The following is a 16,632-nucleotide window of genomic DNA, read 5'->3' as shown; positions in this document are numbered from 1 at the left end:
AATTATGTGTCTGTATCCGAAATCGCCCGCTATACCCTTAAATAGGGCAATATTTGAAGGGACAGCCATTTGTAGTGGTGTCCGAAACCACAGTGGACATTATGGAGCGCACTTATTCAATCCCACAGTGCACTGCAATAACTAGTGTACAAGCGACCTTGCGACCATAGTTGGCTAACGATGCTTTTGGGAAACACACCCCAGGGCAAGAACTCCCTGCCCATTCATGCAGCCGAGCACGGGTAAGAGCAGAGAATGTATTTTTATTAACTAACATAAACAAAGATTAATACATGTTGTTAAAATATTGCTCACTGCTAGGTCATGTTAACTGATATAGTAAACAAATGTTAACAAATGAGACCTTATCGTAAAGTGTTACCACTTTAATAAACCACAAAGATGACATGATAATCAAAACTGAATGCAAATATAAGATTTGCATACACAGAACAACAAACAACAAAATATGTAAAGGTGAAGTGTGCAAATTATGTGTCACCACACACAATAGCAAGTTGGTCTGCCATTGGTTAAACAAACAGTTAGCCCCTCCCCCAAACCCATGCTATTGGTTGAGTCAATGTTGCCATGTTGGGCTGGTCGAGATCAAACAAACAGATCAATGTTTTCACAGCACCATAAAGACACAGTGTTTACACTTTATGGAGTTGATCAACCTACGAATAGGTTACTTACCGCTGAAAGTATTTTAACATGTCAAAATTATATCACTTTTAAACTTCCAAACATTATTTAAACATATAGCAAGCAGAACCAAATGAGTTTCTTACCTTCAGTCCTTCGTCTCCTTTAATTCCCTAAAGAGAAACAAAGAAAATAAGTGAACAATATGCTATGAAATGCAAAATAAACTTTTCTTCAGCCCAAAACAACTAATTTGCAACTAATTTGCATCTATCACAGCAACAGGACAACAGTTTCAGTCCATGACATCATTTATCTACAAACCAGTTCAGTCTCCTGTTTAGTGGAGGAATTATTTGAACAAACCTTTCTGTGCTATTCAATGCTGTATGGTTTGGCTTTGCTGAGTAAACTACTAAACAACCATGAAGGCGACAGACCGTAATTTTTCAGAAATAAAGTCTCGTGGGAGGAAGACAAAGTCCGCTGTTGATAAATGGCGTTGGTAATGTGCCGGATAACATGTCTCCTCTGATTTGAACCTTTTAATTGTAAAGCCATTGACTTGGCCCTTTGCCTCTCTCACAGATGAATGTAAAAACGTCTCTTTTCTGAATAGAAACGAGAGGCCTGACAGGAGACAAGCTCAGCACACAGGGGAGAATGAGTTTTGACCTGCCTTCATAAATCTTTGGTTTTGTGAGTTTTTAAGAGCGCAACACTTGCCAGTATCCAGAAGGTGGTGCAGTTGTGCAAAATAACTGCTTCTCTGCTATAGCACGAAACATTTCACCTGAGCTAAGTTTAAAAAAAGTGAACATAAACGTGACAAACACAAATCTACTTAAGTCTAACTCTAGAATAGAGGAATTTTCCATAAGCTCACTGTGTGACATGCTTACTATCAATCTAGCTTTAGATATTGACTGGGTGCGTGTGTTGGACATGAACTACAGTATGTGGCTGATGGAAGAAAGCTCAAGTTCACTAAGGTAGATTTGGATGGGAATCGATATGTAGGTTGTTCCAGAGTTCCCACGAGTAAAAGCGAAACACAAATCCAAGATTGCGAACTATATAGGTTGTTTCAAAGCAAAGCAAATTCAATTTCACATGGAAAAAATTATATGTGGCTTTTGTGCCAACATTTATCCCTCACAAAGTGTCAATCAATGCACTTGTAACTTCACATAGGCTAAGCTGTTTGACCCACTGTTCTGTGCTATTCTGGAAACAAGTGTGGAAAGATTGATTGTGTGCAGGAAAGTATTCAAGAAAGAAAAAAATACCAAAAGCTAGTTTTCTCTAGAATATATGGTTACATCCTCAGCAAGTACGCATTAAATTAATCAAAAGTGACAGTACGGACATTTGTAATGTTACAAAATACTTCTATTTCAAATAGATTCTTATCTAAGAAACCTGAAAAAATGTATCATGGTTTCAAATAAAATGTTAAGAAGCACTTAATAAAATTCTTTTTAGCATTGCTGATAATAATAAATGTTTCTACAGGACCATGTGACACTGAAGACTGGAGTAATGGCTACTGAAAATTCAACTTTGCCATCACAGGAATAAATTACATTTGAAAATATTTTAAAATAGAAAACAGCTATTCTAAATTGTAAATATATTTCACACTATTACTGTTTTTACTATATTTTTCTTCAAATAAATCCAGTCTTTGTAAGCATAGGAGGCATTACACTAAGCCCCATCTACTATCTTAATTCAATCTTTCATTACCTCAGGGATAATGCACTCAATGACTTTAGAGTTAAGCACACTGCTGAAGGGGAAGACAGTAAAACCCCAAACAGATGCTGTTATCAGTCGGTACTTTGTCTAAATCCTCTAGTGCTCCAGTGGTATTTAAACTCAACCAATAAAGGTGCCGTCCCACTGGCTTAATCAAAACTATATGTTTTGGGTATCTGATGTCACACCTAATGACACTTTTAGATCAAATCCCACTCTCTTCTGTTGGAGGCCTGATTAAATAAAGTATGTAATTTGAATACGCCTTTTTCTGCACCCAAACTTCAAGATATTGATTGACAAAACAACAGGAATCAGACTCAAAGGGAGCTGTCAATCTGATGTATGGGATTATGTAATGGGTTGACCCAGAAGTGATGGGTGACCTGTGGAGCAGGTTAATTATTTAAGCTGCTTAAACCAGTCAGAGGTTACAGATTCTTACCTTGGGGCCTTCAGGTCCACTTGGACCTCCTTCACCACGATCACCCTGAGAGATAAGGGGAAAAATCAGTTAGAGAAAAAAGCAAATGGTAGAGTTTGACCAGATGAATTGTGTTCTTTCTAATCCACTAATATTTTATCCATGGTCTAGAATGACGTGCCAAGCTTCTTTCTCCAAGTTTCAATTTTTTCATCTAGCATAGCGATTAATAAGCCTCACATTCAGGGCTCTGCCCTGCAACTTAGAGGTTTTCAATCACCCTGCCGAATGATTAATTGATACGTCATTCTGCTTAATTCCTGAAGGCTCCTCTGAGAAGGAGGATCCGTTTTGTTTAAGCAATCAGCAGCAGTGCCAAATTTCTAGTTCTAAGATGTGGGATTTAAAAAATGGCTTTTCGGATAACACAAACAATGTCTACTCATGAACTTTGATGGACACACTCACCTTAAGTCCAGGTACACCGGGTTCACCCTATAAAAATAAAAAACAATCAAATATCCATCCAAGACCTATTTGCTCTGTGGCTTTTATCGAGAATTTGTTTAAAAGGGGCTATAAGCAGAGTGGTATTCGTTTATTGGGAACTTCATGTCCAAAGGAGTAAGCCTCCAGTTACAGCTCTTATATAGACCGCCGGCAGACAATCTTTATAGAGAGCTGAAGCACGCTCCTATTAGGGACTAGTGCTTCGAAATGGAGCACAATTAATATTCCCCAGTATAAACTCAGTGGCAATTAACGCATGAGGGGAAATACATACTTATCCAACAGCAACACGGTTAATCAATTATGGTGTATCCACCCCTTCTGTACTGGGAAAGACAGAGCGGACCCACCCTGTAGGCTGCTGAACTGTGTGTGAACTTCATGTGAGCCTGTTTATGACTCGCCTGTGGAAAATACTATCATTGCAGTGCAGCTGGACAGCTGTGTGGTTTTCAAGCTTACCTTCAGCCCCGGTAGCATCTAAAATCAAAGAAAAAGAAACAACATTTCAGTTTGAAGCATTATAGATTTCTGATGTCGAGTATCCGTGCTAGGAAGGTAAGGATGACAATGCATGTATTCGAATACTCACCCTTGGGTCTTTTCCAGGTTTTCCAGGTTCTCCGGGTTTACCCTAAGCCAAAAAAGAGTAGGTAGATAGTTAAAACACACACACACACGCACACACACACACGCACACACACGCACGCACGCACGCGCGCGCACGCACGCACGCACGCACGCACGCACGCACGCACGCACGCACGCACGCACACACACACACACTTTTTTATACTGTAAAAACTGCATATTCTGTCCCCTAAACCTACCAGTCTCAGAAAACTTTCTGTAAAACATCATATATGATTTATAAGCTGGTTTCCTCATCACACATGACACAAAGGGGTTTATTTTTCAATAATAATAAAAAAAAAAGCTGACTGTACATTATCTAGGTTATAAGCAAGTAAATAAATAAATAAATAAATAAATAAATAAATAAATAAAGTGAGATTTACCGGGGGCCCACTAGCACCATTTAGACCAGGAGTCCCCGAAGGCCCTGGGGGGCCAGGAGGTCCCGGTAGTCCCGGTGGTCCTTGTGCTCCAGGCTCGCCCTGCTGAGAGACAGGAAGTTAGCATCTGAGATAAAGAAATAATTTGGATATAAAGTACAATTCATAACATCAGTGGCATGATCCACTCAGATTCAAATCCAGTAATTCACAATAATGAGATATGAAATCAAAGAATGAGCAAATTTATTGATGGAATATTTACTCAAAGTCTTTTATAAAATGTGATTTTGATTTTCTTTTTAAAATATTTACAATAATTAAATGATGAGACAATGGATTTGAAGCTGAGAGGAACCCAAGTTTGAAGGTTGAGTTGAAAGTCAAGTGTCAGGATGAGATGATTGATGTTATTCTAGTTTTTAAGAGTACCATGTTTGGGAAAATAGTTGGGGGAAAAATTTGGGAAACATTTCACTTAATGCTTTAAGAACCTCTTTAGTGGCCCACTAACCATTAACTAATGTCTAAAACTTAACAAACCCTACAATTTTGCTAGTGGCCTCACGAAACATCTACATCAGTGGTTCCCAACTGAGTTTTTTTTTAAAGATGCCATTTAGAATTGGACATGAAGTGGCAACCCAAAATATTTTTTTGTTTAAAACTGAAACTTCAAATTTTATCCTCACTGTGAGTGAACTCAAATTCCATGTAGTCCGGGTCATGTTTTTTTCCGGTGAGTTTGATTGGACGCACAGCCTTTTACGCAAAGAACAAAATATATGATTTTTCTCCTCCCTTTGAAAGGTTGTTAAGCCTATTTATTTTATCAATTGCATTTAGCATAGCTTTTCCCAGGTGTCCGACCAGTTGAAAACCACTGCTCTACATGATCCACTTATGGCTGTTTTAAAACTATCTCAGTACTTTTCAGTTATGAGCAAGACGAGACCTTCAATACAAAAAGAGACTAAACAAAATCATCTACAGGAAAGTGTCCAGTATTTACACAGTGAGAGGGATGTGAAAATAGGAAATAAGACTCGACTAAACAATATCCTACTCTTCCTGAAAAGAGACCATGAGGAAAATTGATTATGTAAGATTTCTGCTGTGTAATTAATTTTTAAAATGTCTGTTTTCAACATTAAAGAGGCTTAGTCTGCAAACGGAACATTTGGTGTTAGAACTTCGAATAATTTTCCTTCCATTAAAAGCATTTATTTCCAAGTCTGCTACTATAGACAGAAAATTAAGACCTCCTACATACTGGCAACCGTGTACAAGACTGATTAACCACAAATAGAGCAGATACCGTGACAAAGAAAACCTTTTCACGGTCTCTGTTCAGTAGCAAAGTCTGAAGCTCAAAGAAATCCGAAACGCATCCATCAGCTTCAGATCCATATTTTATCCATTTATTCCTTGACAGGACTTGTCGAGATTTGATTTATGAGGCCAGATGTGGATCCATTAAATGGAGACATTCCATGATCTCCATCCAATGCACAGACCCGACCCAACTCGGAGACCCAATCCAATCAGCTGCAAAGATCTTTCCCTAACACTTTCTGTCTTCCACAGTCTGTACCATTGTCTCCAAGCATGGTACTCAAAATTGGCGTGCACAGACTTCACACCTGTAGAATTAAGATGGAGGACGGGTGCCAACCGTGGTCAACCTGTGCCAGGGGCACTTCCTGGAGTGGGCAGTAAAAGCAGAGAGCCTTTTAGAACAGCCTCACTTTTCTGCTAAGCGGTCTCATCTTTTGACTGTCATTGTTTTTGTAAACTTCTGTTTGTTTTGGTATTGTGGCTGGAGCCCTGCTTACTGTTCTTAAGGAATCTGATGAGTCATTTTAGACTGACGAAGAATAAAATATATACATTTTGAACACCCCATGAAATGGCCTAACGAGTGTTTTTGTAAACATTTCTTTAGCGCATCTGATTGGACAAACAAACTGGACAGGCCTATGAGTGCAAGTTGATGTCAGAAGATTTTGTTGGTCTGTTTTCCTAAAAAAGACTGTTCATTTGAAATGCATATGTTCTGAAAGTCAGTTAGTAACAATCTACGATAATGTCTCAACATTAGTTAATGCAACATCTAAAATTAAATAAAGAAAAATACTTTAATTTTGGTCAACTCCTACTTATACAAATGCATTTTTAATGCATCAGATATCATGAACAATAAACAAAAAAAAAATTGGAGCATTCATTATATTCATTTGTCCTGGTTATGGTGTAATTACGCAAGTACTATAATAGTAAACACATTTAACATATATTTAACACATGTATTTAACACATTAAAATAGTGTTCCCATGTTAGCTAATGTTAGTTTATGCAAATTGTTAACTAATGTTAACAAATTGAACGGTATTGTAAATGTTACTGATTAAAACAGAATTGGACTAAAAGACTCCAAATTTGAATAATTTAAAATATTTAATCGCAAAATTCTCTAGTAGTTGTATTAATCTTTTATATCCAAAATCAGCTCAAAAATACCTGAACGATCCTTAACCCCAACATTACAATAGGACTAGACATATAAGGACAATCCATTATGTATTAGAGAATTTTATTGAGATAATGTCCAGTTAAAACAGATGGACATAGAAGACAGAGAGGGCCTGACAGAAGTTCTTGCTGTGGGGTAGAGTTTATAAGCCTATAAATTTTGTGAATTGGACATTACTTCAGGAAAGAAGTGTATTTCAAGTGGACTATGTCATATCAAGACAATGAAACTATTGGCTAAGATAATTCAACTCTGGCTGTTTGTTCGAGCTTTGTTAATGAACTCAACACAGGTGGCACTAAGAGGCCTGGCTGGCAGTCGGTGGATGGAGGTTGGCATCCGTAAGGAAGGGGTGCGAGGGTGGCAGAGAGAGATGTACCTTGAGGCGCTTTAGGATTAGAGGGCTTATTGAGGGCATGTTGCGGACGGTGATGGGTAACATCTGCTGAGGTCACAAAGCACAGGTGGGCCACGGTGCACAAAACCACCAGGCCAACAAGTTCATCAGGAGGCCAAAGGGAGGAAACGGGCCAGAGATAGAAGAGGAGGGGAAGGGAAAAAAACAGAAAAACAAAATGAAAAAGAAAGTGAACAGTAAGGAAAAAGCAAGGCAAGGGGATAGAGAGACAGAGCCAAAAGGATTCAGCATCACTGAACAGTCACAGGTCCATCAGAGTGGAGTAGGCTACTGTAGGTTTGCCATTTCTAGCCTAAATGTAAAAATTCTCACAATTATCAAATTAATATCTCAAATTAAACATAAAAGATTTATGTTTAGTAATATGCAGGTAAAAGACTATAAACTAAGCATTTGATTCGATTTTGATCATTTGTAGTTGACTGACAGCCCTATTAATTTCCATATCAAACATTATCAATGATAATGTTTCATCTCCACTGTGACGGCATCTGTAACACTGCAGCAATGCTGTGTAGATCAGGCTGGATTCAGTCTTGCCACAAAGAGAGTTTCGCAACAGACTTACTGTGGCCTGTCCTCCAGCACAGACGTTGACAATACGGCGTTTCTGTTGAGATCAGCATCATTGCAAAGTACAGATTGAAGAGTTATTGACTTATAGATATACCACTTAACAGTTGATATTACCCTATACAACTTGCCTTCTTGTGAGTTGCCTGTATTTCATATTTTTGCTCTGTGAATTACACATAAAAATGTACATCTATGGTTCCAAAAGTCCAAAAGTTATTACATTTTGCACTCTAATTTAAAAAAAAAAACTTTTTCAATGAGGTCTCAGACTTTTGGATCTTACTGTACATGGAATATACACTACTGTTCATTAGTTTCAGGTCTGTATGCTCTTACGCTCACCAAGCCGGTGTTTATTTGAACAACTGTGGCATGCTCACGCTATTGTTGTTCGTCAAATAAACTGACCTTTGTGAGTAGTAATTCTGCGCTTGGGGTAGTTCGGTAGAATGAAATGTCCTTATTCCTTTATCTCCGTGGGACTCGCGTGTGGTGCCGATATCTGTCTCTCATTAGCAATCGCGCCCTGCTTCATACCACAGTCATGTTAAAAAACATGAATATTTTCACTCAATAAACATTATTAGATCCATCGGCATGACGACAAGTTCCATAATTCCGCTTATGCGTCACCAAACTACGCCTTTGTAAGAGGTTATAGCGACCGCTAAAAAAAAAAAAAAAAAACATATTGTAGCTTTAAAGCTGAATTATCAGCATCATTACTCCAGTCTTCATTGTTACATGATCCTTCAGAAATCATTCTAATATGCTGGTTTGCTGCTCAAGAAACATTCCTTGTTATTATGATGTTATGTTGAAAACAGTTGTGCTGCTTAATTTTGTGGAAACAGTGGATTCAGGATTTTTTTTTTCAGGATTCTTTGATGAATAGAACAGCATTTATATGAAATAGAAATCTTTTGTGACATAAATGTCATGTCATTTTTGATCAATTCAACGCATCCTTGTAAAAAAAAAAATCACACAGACCTCAAACTTCTGAACGTAGTGTACATATTTCAATATATTCCAATATATAAACGTAATATATGAAAAAGCAATTTACACAATCTATAATATCAAATATATAAAAGTGCACTGATTGTCTCACTGAATTTCCGAGTTAGAGAAAAATACATACGAATAAGGAAGGCAAGTGTTTTCAAGTATCCTTATCTCCCTGCAGAAGGTTTTTCCACCAATTTAACCATAATGTTACATTGTGTTAAGGTACTCTGCATAAGGAGGCCAATCAAAATATAAAAGACACATGGTATTTATGTATTTAACATATCCAAAAAACATTTGGATGCATTTTCGATGACATATAAAGTTACAGCTGCATAGTGTACCTTAAAATGATATATCGCAACCATAAAAGTTACTTGAGAAGGCCAAAGAAAAAGCAGGAAAACAGCTGTGTGATAAAATGTGTCATTATACATTCCTATAGAGTTTTCAATCAGTTATAATAACAGGCACTTCTCTGCACCTCCAACAGTGCATGTGGATAAACTAGAGCACAGTTTTCAGCTATGTCTCTCTTTGCAGCAGGACTGTAACCCACATATCACGGTATTAGGGATGAGGGACAGCGAACAGCCCACAAACCTTCAACATCAGAGCCTGACTGGAGCGCAAAGCTGCCAGCGTTTTCATTGGGAGCCCCTGCTTAAAACGGCCCAACATACAAATACACGGACACGGATACATAAACAAACACACACACACATTCAAGTGATAATACCCATTTTTTGTTCCATCACTGAAGAGTGTATCCTTTCAGTCTAGCGCAGTGACCTTTGGGTTTAACCCTATCTGCAAATAACCTACAGTACTACAACCACCCAAAAATACCCTCTTATGTGCAGCTTTCTAAATAGTGCACGTGGCCTGGCTGACATGCATGAAAAATGACTGTTTCGATGTGATATATCTGTATGGTACTACACTTACACAATAAAGCAGCGATTAAATTCTTAGAAACAAATCTATCAACTGTACGTGTCCTGCTGCAGTTTCTGTACTTTCTTTTTCAAGCAAAACACAGATTCAGTAGAAACATCTACTGCCAAGACTATTTTTTTCTGCTTCTATATTGCGTGTTGTTTTTGAGATTACATAATTGATAAAATAGCTTCAAAAGGCCAAAATTACTTTTAAATAGGCTGGGGCTGTTACCAAAACCCCTTTTAACAGAGAGTCTTATCAAATCTAATTCAGCAGGCTGTTGATAAAATTGCTGTGTTTACAAGAAACTGTGATTTCCCTGAGAGAGGGCTGATCAAATTTGAGGCCCTGCCTTGGCATGTGCTCATGTGCTGCCTATCTGAGACTATCCAAGCTGCCAATCCATTATTCCTTCCCTTTTTCCCTCTCTGTTAATGTCTCTAAATTAACCGCAAAACATGTTGTACATGTCTTTTTAAGGGTAAACGAGAGAAATCACTTTGACAAACTGGAATGAAAACATAAACTTGGGATTTTTTTCAACACCAGACAACCTTTGAAGTATATTTGGTAGCTTACTTTAAACCATAAATGAAACATTCACGGTGTTTATGATATCGCAAAAACAATAAGTTCAATAAAACATTCACTCACCCTGTGAGTGTAGTCACCACATACACCCTAGAATAAAAAAGAAAAACAAAGAAAAACAAAATCTATCATGTGTCGTCCTCACAAATTATAAGAAAATTAGCTGCTATTTTAATGCATTTTATGCATGATTCTACCTTCTCTCCTTTTGGACCAGGTTCACCCTGAAAAATAAAATTAACAAAACACTTAAAAATCCATCCAACATAATTCATGCATGACATTCCACTGCCACATAAAAACTACTGTGGAATTATGATGATGATGTATTAATATATTTAAGCAAATACTTACTGGTACTCCTTTAGGACCACGAGGACCCTGTGGAAATAATCACAATTACAATACGGATGTGTTACTGGATTATCTTTTCCTGTTTACGACCAACAGTGCCAAACCTCTCAGTCATAACATGCACAAACGCACAAAACAGTTCCTTATAAATTAATTTCTTATGCTGAAAAAGGAAATACAAAACAAAAACCATCTTTAAGTGTTTTGCTAGATTAGAAGTATCATTGTGTGTTTGTATAAAGAGCATCAGTGGCTGCTTTTAATAAATCAATGCCCCACAATTCATCATGCCCTCTGAAAAACATGTAACCCACAGCCTTTGAAATGACAGTTAGATCGATTCCGTGTCATAATATTCATTCAGAAATAGCAACAAATCTTTTCTGTAATACCTCCATATAAGTTTAAAACAAAGCAAATGTGAAGATTCTGAGAAGAAACTTATGAATGAAATTACACAAATATACCCTAAGATGGATATATTTATATAAAGTATGTATTACTTTGAAAGCTCAGTGAGGCATGTTCAAAAGCTCAGCAGGGGCCGTTCAGCTCTGATGCTGTCTTATAAAGGTGTCATTTCGGAAAAGTGCTTCTCTTTTATAGTTTCTAAGCTTGCCTTTTCTCACGATACTATAAAAGAAGGAACATAGAGGTTGTACTATATTTCATAAGGAATGGTTTAAAGCACACAGTCTGGGAGCCTAAACTATCTGCCCATTGTCTTTCATCACGAAAAAGAAAACTGTTGACTACATTTTTCAAGTCGCAGTTTAAGAGGACAGACCCAACCCAATGTCCTTGTTTTAATACCACAGGCGGCTAAATACTTAAAGTTACTTTTGACAAATCCCACTGAATGAAATGTGGCCTATCATCTCTTTCTCTCTCCTCTCTCTCTCACTCACACACACACACAGACACACACACATACACAATTCAGTCACTCTACCCATAAATCAAACTACAAGAGTGTTGTTCTTGTGAATTTATATGGCCATGCTTACAGCCTAGATAAACATCAGTGTAACAAGCCATCTTGAAAATAAAAAGCCTCTACTGGTGAGTTTTATGGACACTGACAAATTTTTCTTTATGATACGTTTTACTTCTTTACATATTTCTCTTTATGACGAATGGTTTTTATTCCAGCGGTATTTCACTAGTAAAAGTGAACATGACAGATCTCATTATGTGTGTCCCTTTAAACTAAAAGTATTTAGTATTGTTTTTGCACTGCATCTCTCAAGCCAGTTAACAATGGTAGGTTAAAATGGTTACAAAAATACTTACCATATCACCTTTTGGACCATTCTGTCCCTGTAAGGTTGGGGGAAAAAAGGCAAAGACAAAACATCCATTCTCTTTAGTCTTTTTAGGTAGCACAAATTACTTCATTCTTTGTACACATATCATAATTGGTTTCTGTCATGATGGCGACAATAGTGAATTTATTACAATAATTGGCATAATTATTATTACCATAATTATCCTCTTCATTGCCAAAATGACCGTCAATTATCAATTACTGCCAAATAATTTTGTGCAAGGGTTCGGAGGTTCCAAACCTGCATGAGTGTCGATTACTCAAACATTTGTAAGGAATAAAGCAAAACTTACGGATTTCCCGTCCAAGCCGATGGGGCCCTGGAAAAGAAATGGGAGAACAGCAGGTTGGTGATATTGTGAAGGCACAAAACAGCTCCAATTCTCCTGTCTAGACAAGCTAATATGACAATGTTTATTAAAAAAAAAAATATTGCCTTGAGAGTCAAGGTAAAGCACTAACTAGACACACTGAGGGTACTGTATTTTAACAATGTGTCCTGCTGAACAGTGATCGTGCAGGGTAATAAACACCTGAAAAGGGCATTTAATATCCAGAAGAGGTAGACAGCCTATAGAAATGGTTCTAGGACAATTATATACCTTACAGTGCTTATATGACAGCTGCACAAGCCTACTGTACATTTAGTCGCACTTCCTTGAGTCATTTCCATGTGCATCAATTAAATAAGGGGTCAAGGCAACCAGTAGCTAATTGGTGGCTTTTATAAACTCACAAATAAACTAGAGGTTTGTCCAGTTGGCTTCAGACAAAAGTCACTTACCGGAAAGCCTGGAAATCCTCTAGTACCAGGCTGACCCTGAGGGGAAACAGAAAGAAAAAAGATAAGCAGTTATTTTCTATACGAAAAACATGAGGATTATGTGAACTCGATGAAAGGAGGTCTGTGTTGAGAGACGGAGTATTGTTCCTCTAAACTTGTGTCGTAATTGAGGTTGAAGGACAGGAGCCTTCCTGTTCTGTAGGAAGCACTTTGTGTGGGATGAGGAGACAAAGACAAATAAAGCTCTAAAAACTGTGGGACACTGACTGAAATTCAACACTGGAAAGAACTAACTAGAAGACATTAGAGTTGTCCTTATTTAATTTGTCTTATTGGCTCTCACATTCTGAATAAGTAAATGTCAGTAATCATTAGTGCTACATTCTCCTGTGAACAATACTAAGTTTGCTTTCCTGAATAAACTTTTGCAGCCCTTGGGAAAAAAGGAAGTCATTCAATATGCCTGGCAAAAAAAAAAAAAAAAAAAGACCGCGTTGGAGCAACCTGAGAGAAAATTACAAGGAAGAGGTGAACGGAGCTAATGAAGGGGATTGTGTGTCTGGGTCTCAGGTAGTTATTGGAACATGGCTGATTTTCTCTGCCTTGGGAACCTAAAGGTCTGGAATAATGGAAGTAGCAGCATGTGCCCCCTCGGAATCACCCAAAACAGGACTGACAGCATTTTTGTTGGCACAAAAATGTAGCAAAAAGTAATAGAAAACAATTGAATACAAGTCCAGTCCAGCAAAAAAAAAAAAAAAAAAAATAATCCTCTAAACCAAAAATCCACTGTGGACGCAATCCATAACATTCTTCAGGAGTGATGCAACATCAATTTTCTGACCGCAATCTGATCTCGGAATTAAACCCAGATTACATATCACTTTTCAGTCGTTTTCAGGACAGACACAATTTTTCAAAGTGTACCTTGAACAAAATATGACAAAAACAAAGACACATAAGACAGAGGTTTTCAAACTGGGGTCCAGTGCTACTACAAAAGGGATTTTGCAAAAATGTATTTGTTTTCAAAGTAACAATGTTACCTATATATATATTTAATGTAATTAACTGACCTTCCAAAGACCGATATCATGAAATCATAGGAATAATCACATTTATTTAATTGTTTTGAAAGCCTCAGTATTTCTTATTTCCTTTTGCGTATTCGAGAATAGCTTGTATTTATGTTTTATCTTTATAACTTTCAAAAACCTTGGCCCTGACCTGATCAGATAAGACAATAACTATAAATGTAGTGAAAACTCAACACATCATCTAATGATCGCTCTGTTTACTCCACAACTGTTCCACTTATGTGTGAGAAAGAAACTTTTACCACCCTATCAGGTCTACCTGCCTGGCAAAAGCAGTCATTTCCGCTGGCCTCTCCACACTTCTGCCTCAAATCAACCTCTGTGACCCTTTTGGAGGTGAGGACAAAGCCTATGCTTTCAGAACAACTGCTGAAGACATTCCCTTTGAGACAGCCCTGCAATGAAACTTCACCTGTCACCAGTTCTCTATGCCTGATGTCCACTCCTGACGCCTTATTAGAGGTGATGGGTCAGAGGTATAGAAAAGCGTATAATCAGCAAGCAGAAAAACAGATGTCTGAACAGTCTGACGGCCCTGCCATAAGAGTGTGTTGGATGAATGGGGAAACCACAGGACAAAGTTTTGCACGGCATAATCAACAAGGAAATTGCGCTTCTGACGGCGTAACATTACAGTTTTGTCTTGCTGAATGGAATGCGAAGAAAGGGAAAGAGTGCCAGTTTGGGGACAAGCCCCATTTCGCATGATGACTGACCACTCATTAACAGATACAGCACAATCTGTACGTCTAATGTCTGGATTATAATGACAAGGGCTGGGATGTTTTCATTCCTTCTTGCTAATGAAGATGAGATTCCAAATGGGCGTCATTACGTGGGAGTCACAGCCCCGAAATACACTGATGAAGTGTAAGTGCTTCCATACAAGCTTGCAGTGGGATTCCTGTCCTGTTCGTGCACCTTAGAGATCAAGTCTTGATTAGACGAGATTCATTGGATTTTCTCCACATACAGTAGTGTGCTAGATGACGCTGATCCTGCTTATCTAGCCTAGACCATAAATTTATCGAGCTCAATTTGGGGTGGTCTGTAAGTTAAGTGTGGAAAGAAAAACAATAGAACAACCCCTTGCCAAGAACTCTTGGAATCACAGGATTGAGGCCAAAAGCTGCTAAAATCTGCACCTATAACCTGTATCTACTCTGGAGATCTGGCATTAGAGGAAGATGTTGAAGAGTTTAAGCAGTGACAGAGCAAACACTTACAGGAGGTCCTCGTGGGCCAATGATAGACAGACCTGGCTCTCCTGGCGCTCCCTACGGACAGATAAGAGAGGTAGAAAGACAGTGAGGAGAGGAAGTGACAGAAAAGAGAAAGAATGATATCCTCTAAACTACACCTAGTGCACAAAGCCAAATGTATAAGTGAATATATTGTATCTGCAGAATAGAATAACCCTTTCTGAAAAACCCTATAACATCTGTTTAACATAACTCTTTCGCTAAGCCGCCTCACGGAGAGCGCTTGCATGTGGCTCAGAGGTGAACACTGTATTTTGGTCAGTAAGTAAAATGTCAGCAGACCCTGGTTCTCATTTCAGAGTTGTAGTTTACATCTTGACAGCGAATTGAGAGGGTCAGGGAGCACTGCTGAGTAAACAGCAAACGGCCCGGCGGGCTGGTTATCTGGCGTAAACTAGGTGATTTGCACGGTGTCTGCCTGTCCGCAGCACTGCACCAAACATCCAAGCGCAATCCCGCTACGCCCTGTGGTCAGACAGGAAAGCTCTCAGGTTTCCAGCACTTTCCCTAATTAGCTCTCTCATGTGAAACTTTATCAGGAAGACACCTTTGATGACTCAGCCATCCATCAAATTGTGGACAATTTTTTATTTTTCTGGTTCAATGCCCACTTTATCAGGGGACGAAGGAGTATTTGTTTTAGCACTTTTTTGAGTCACCTACAAAGGTCACTAGAGAGTGAAAGGGGTGACGTACAAGGCTGATTTTCAGGTTGTGGAAAAGGAAAGGACTCCTAAGCTTTGCCCCCAAGGTTTATGGTTACCCACAGAATCTTGCAGAGATCTGTGCAACAGGACAACTGAAGATTTAGAGATATCCCTTTGAACAGGCTTACATTACAAGCATTTGGCAGCTAGGAATGGGTACTGGACAAAGAGTCCAAATATATTCAGCCAAAGCAGGAGCAAATTCTGCTGATATTTAAGAATTGGTCTTACTAATGAATGATACGATCTTCACAGATTTCATTTCGTTCAACAAGTAATCCTTTCTGTCTAAAGAATACATTGTCTCAAGTTCTGCAGTTCTTGCAAAGTTCAACCAATCAATCACCGATTCGCCTGATTTTCATTTGGCTTGAGCTTTCCAACGCAACTACTTATGATTCAACTGAATTTATTTGCTTGAGGAACGAACGAAACTAAGGCTGCCAGTTTCAGGGCTAATGTGCCCATTTATCTTGAGGGGGTTAGTTTTGATATACAATGATGTGAAGTTCTTCACCCAAAATTTGTTGGGTCAAGACTTACCCTTGCTGGAAGGTAAAACATGACCGCACTTAAAAAGAGGGGATAAAAGTAAACCCCTGAAACAGCAAGGGAAGCCCACTGATTATTCTGGATGAGAATGTGGTGGGTCTTTCCAAGGTCGTATATT

The 16,632-nt window shown here is 38.3% G+C and overlaps 1 protein-coding gene across 25 annotated transcripts in view; it reads right to left on the bottom strand.

Annotated features, from left to right (window-relative positions):
• Positions 1 to 16,632, bottom strand: part of col13a1 (collagen, type XIII, alpha 1) — a gene marked incomplete at its 5' end in the record, with an annotated part of 104,693 nt that overhangs the window by 31,379 nt on the left and 56,682 nt on the right. For 16 of the 25 annotated variants that reach the window (XM_081351144.1, XM_081351145.1, XM_081351130.1 and 13 more), the window contains 14 exons: positions 795 to 821; positions 2,855 to 2,899; positions 3,302 to 3,328; positions 3,806 to 3,823; positions 3,936 to 3,977; positions 4,363 to 4,464; positions 7,273 to 7,338; positions 10,495 to 10,521; positions 10,629 to 10,655; positions 10,786 to 10,812; positions 12,079 to 12,105; positions 12,406 to 12,432; positions 12,897 to 12,932; positions 15,220 to 15,270. In XM_081351144.1, coding sequence (XP_081207270.1) covers positions 795 to 821; positions 2,855 to 2,899; positions 3,302 to 3,328; positions 3,806 to 3,823; positions 3,936 to 3,977; positions 4,363 to 4,464; positions 7,273 to 7,338; positions 10,495 to 10,521; positions 10,629 to 10,655; positions 10,786 to 10,812; positions 12,079 to 12,105; positions 12,406 to 12,432; positions 12,897 to 12,932; positions 15,220 to 15,270 — 549 coding nt within the window. Of the gene's footprint in view, positions 1 to 794; positions 822 to 2,854; positions 2,900 to 3,301; positions 3,329 to 3,805; positions 3,824 to 3,935; positions 3,978 to 4,362; positions 4,465 to 7,272; positions 7,339 to 7,879; positions 7,922 to 10,494; positions 10,522 to 10,628; positions 10,656 to 10,785; positions 10,813 to 12,078; positions 12,106 to 12,405; positions 12,433 to 12,896; positions 12,933 to 15,219; positions 15,271 to 16,632 lie in introns of all 25 variants that reach the window. The other 9 variants (XM_081351137.1, XM_081351138.1, XM_081351140.1 and 6 more) reach the window with 6 other exon arrangements.

This window comes from Scardinius erythrophthalmus (assembly GCF_964197995.2).
Source record: "Scardinius erythrophthalmus genome assembly, chromosome: 21".
Classification (NCBI taxonomy): domain Eukaryota; kingdom Metazoa; phylum Chordata; class Actinopteri; order Cypriniformes; family Leuciscidae; genus Scardinius; species Scardinius erythrophthalmus.
The sequence above is the reverse complement of the archived record's forward strand: the minus strand, read 5'-3'. Positions and strand labels throughout refer to the sequence as shown.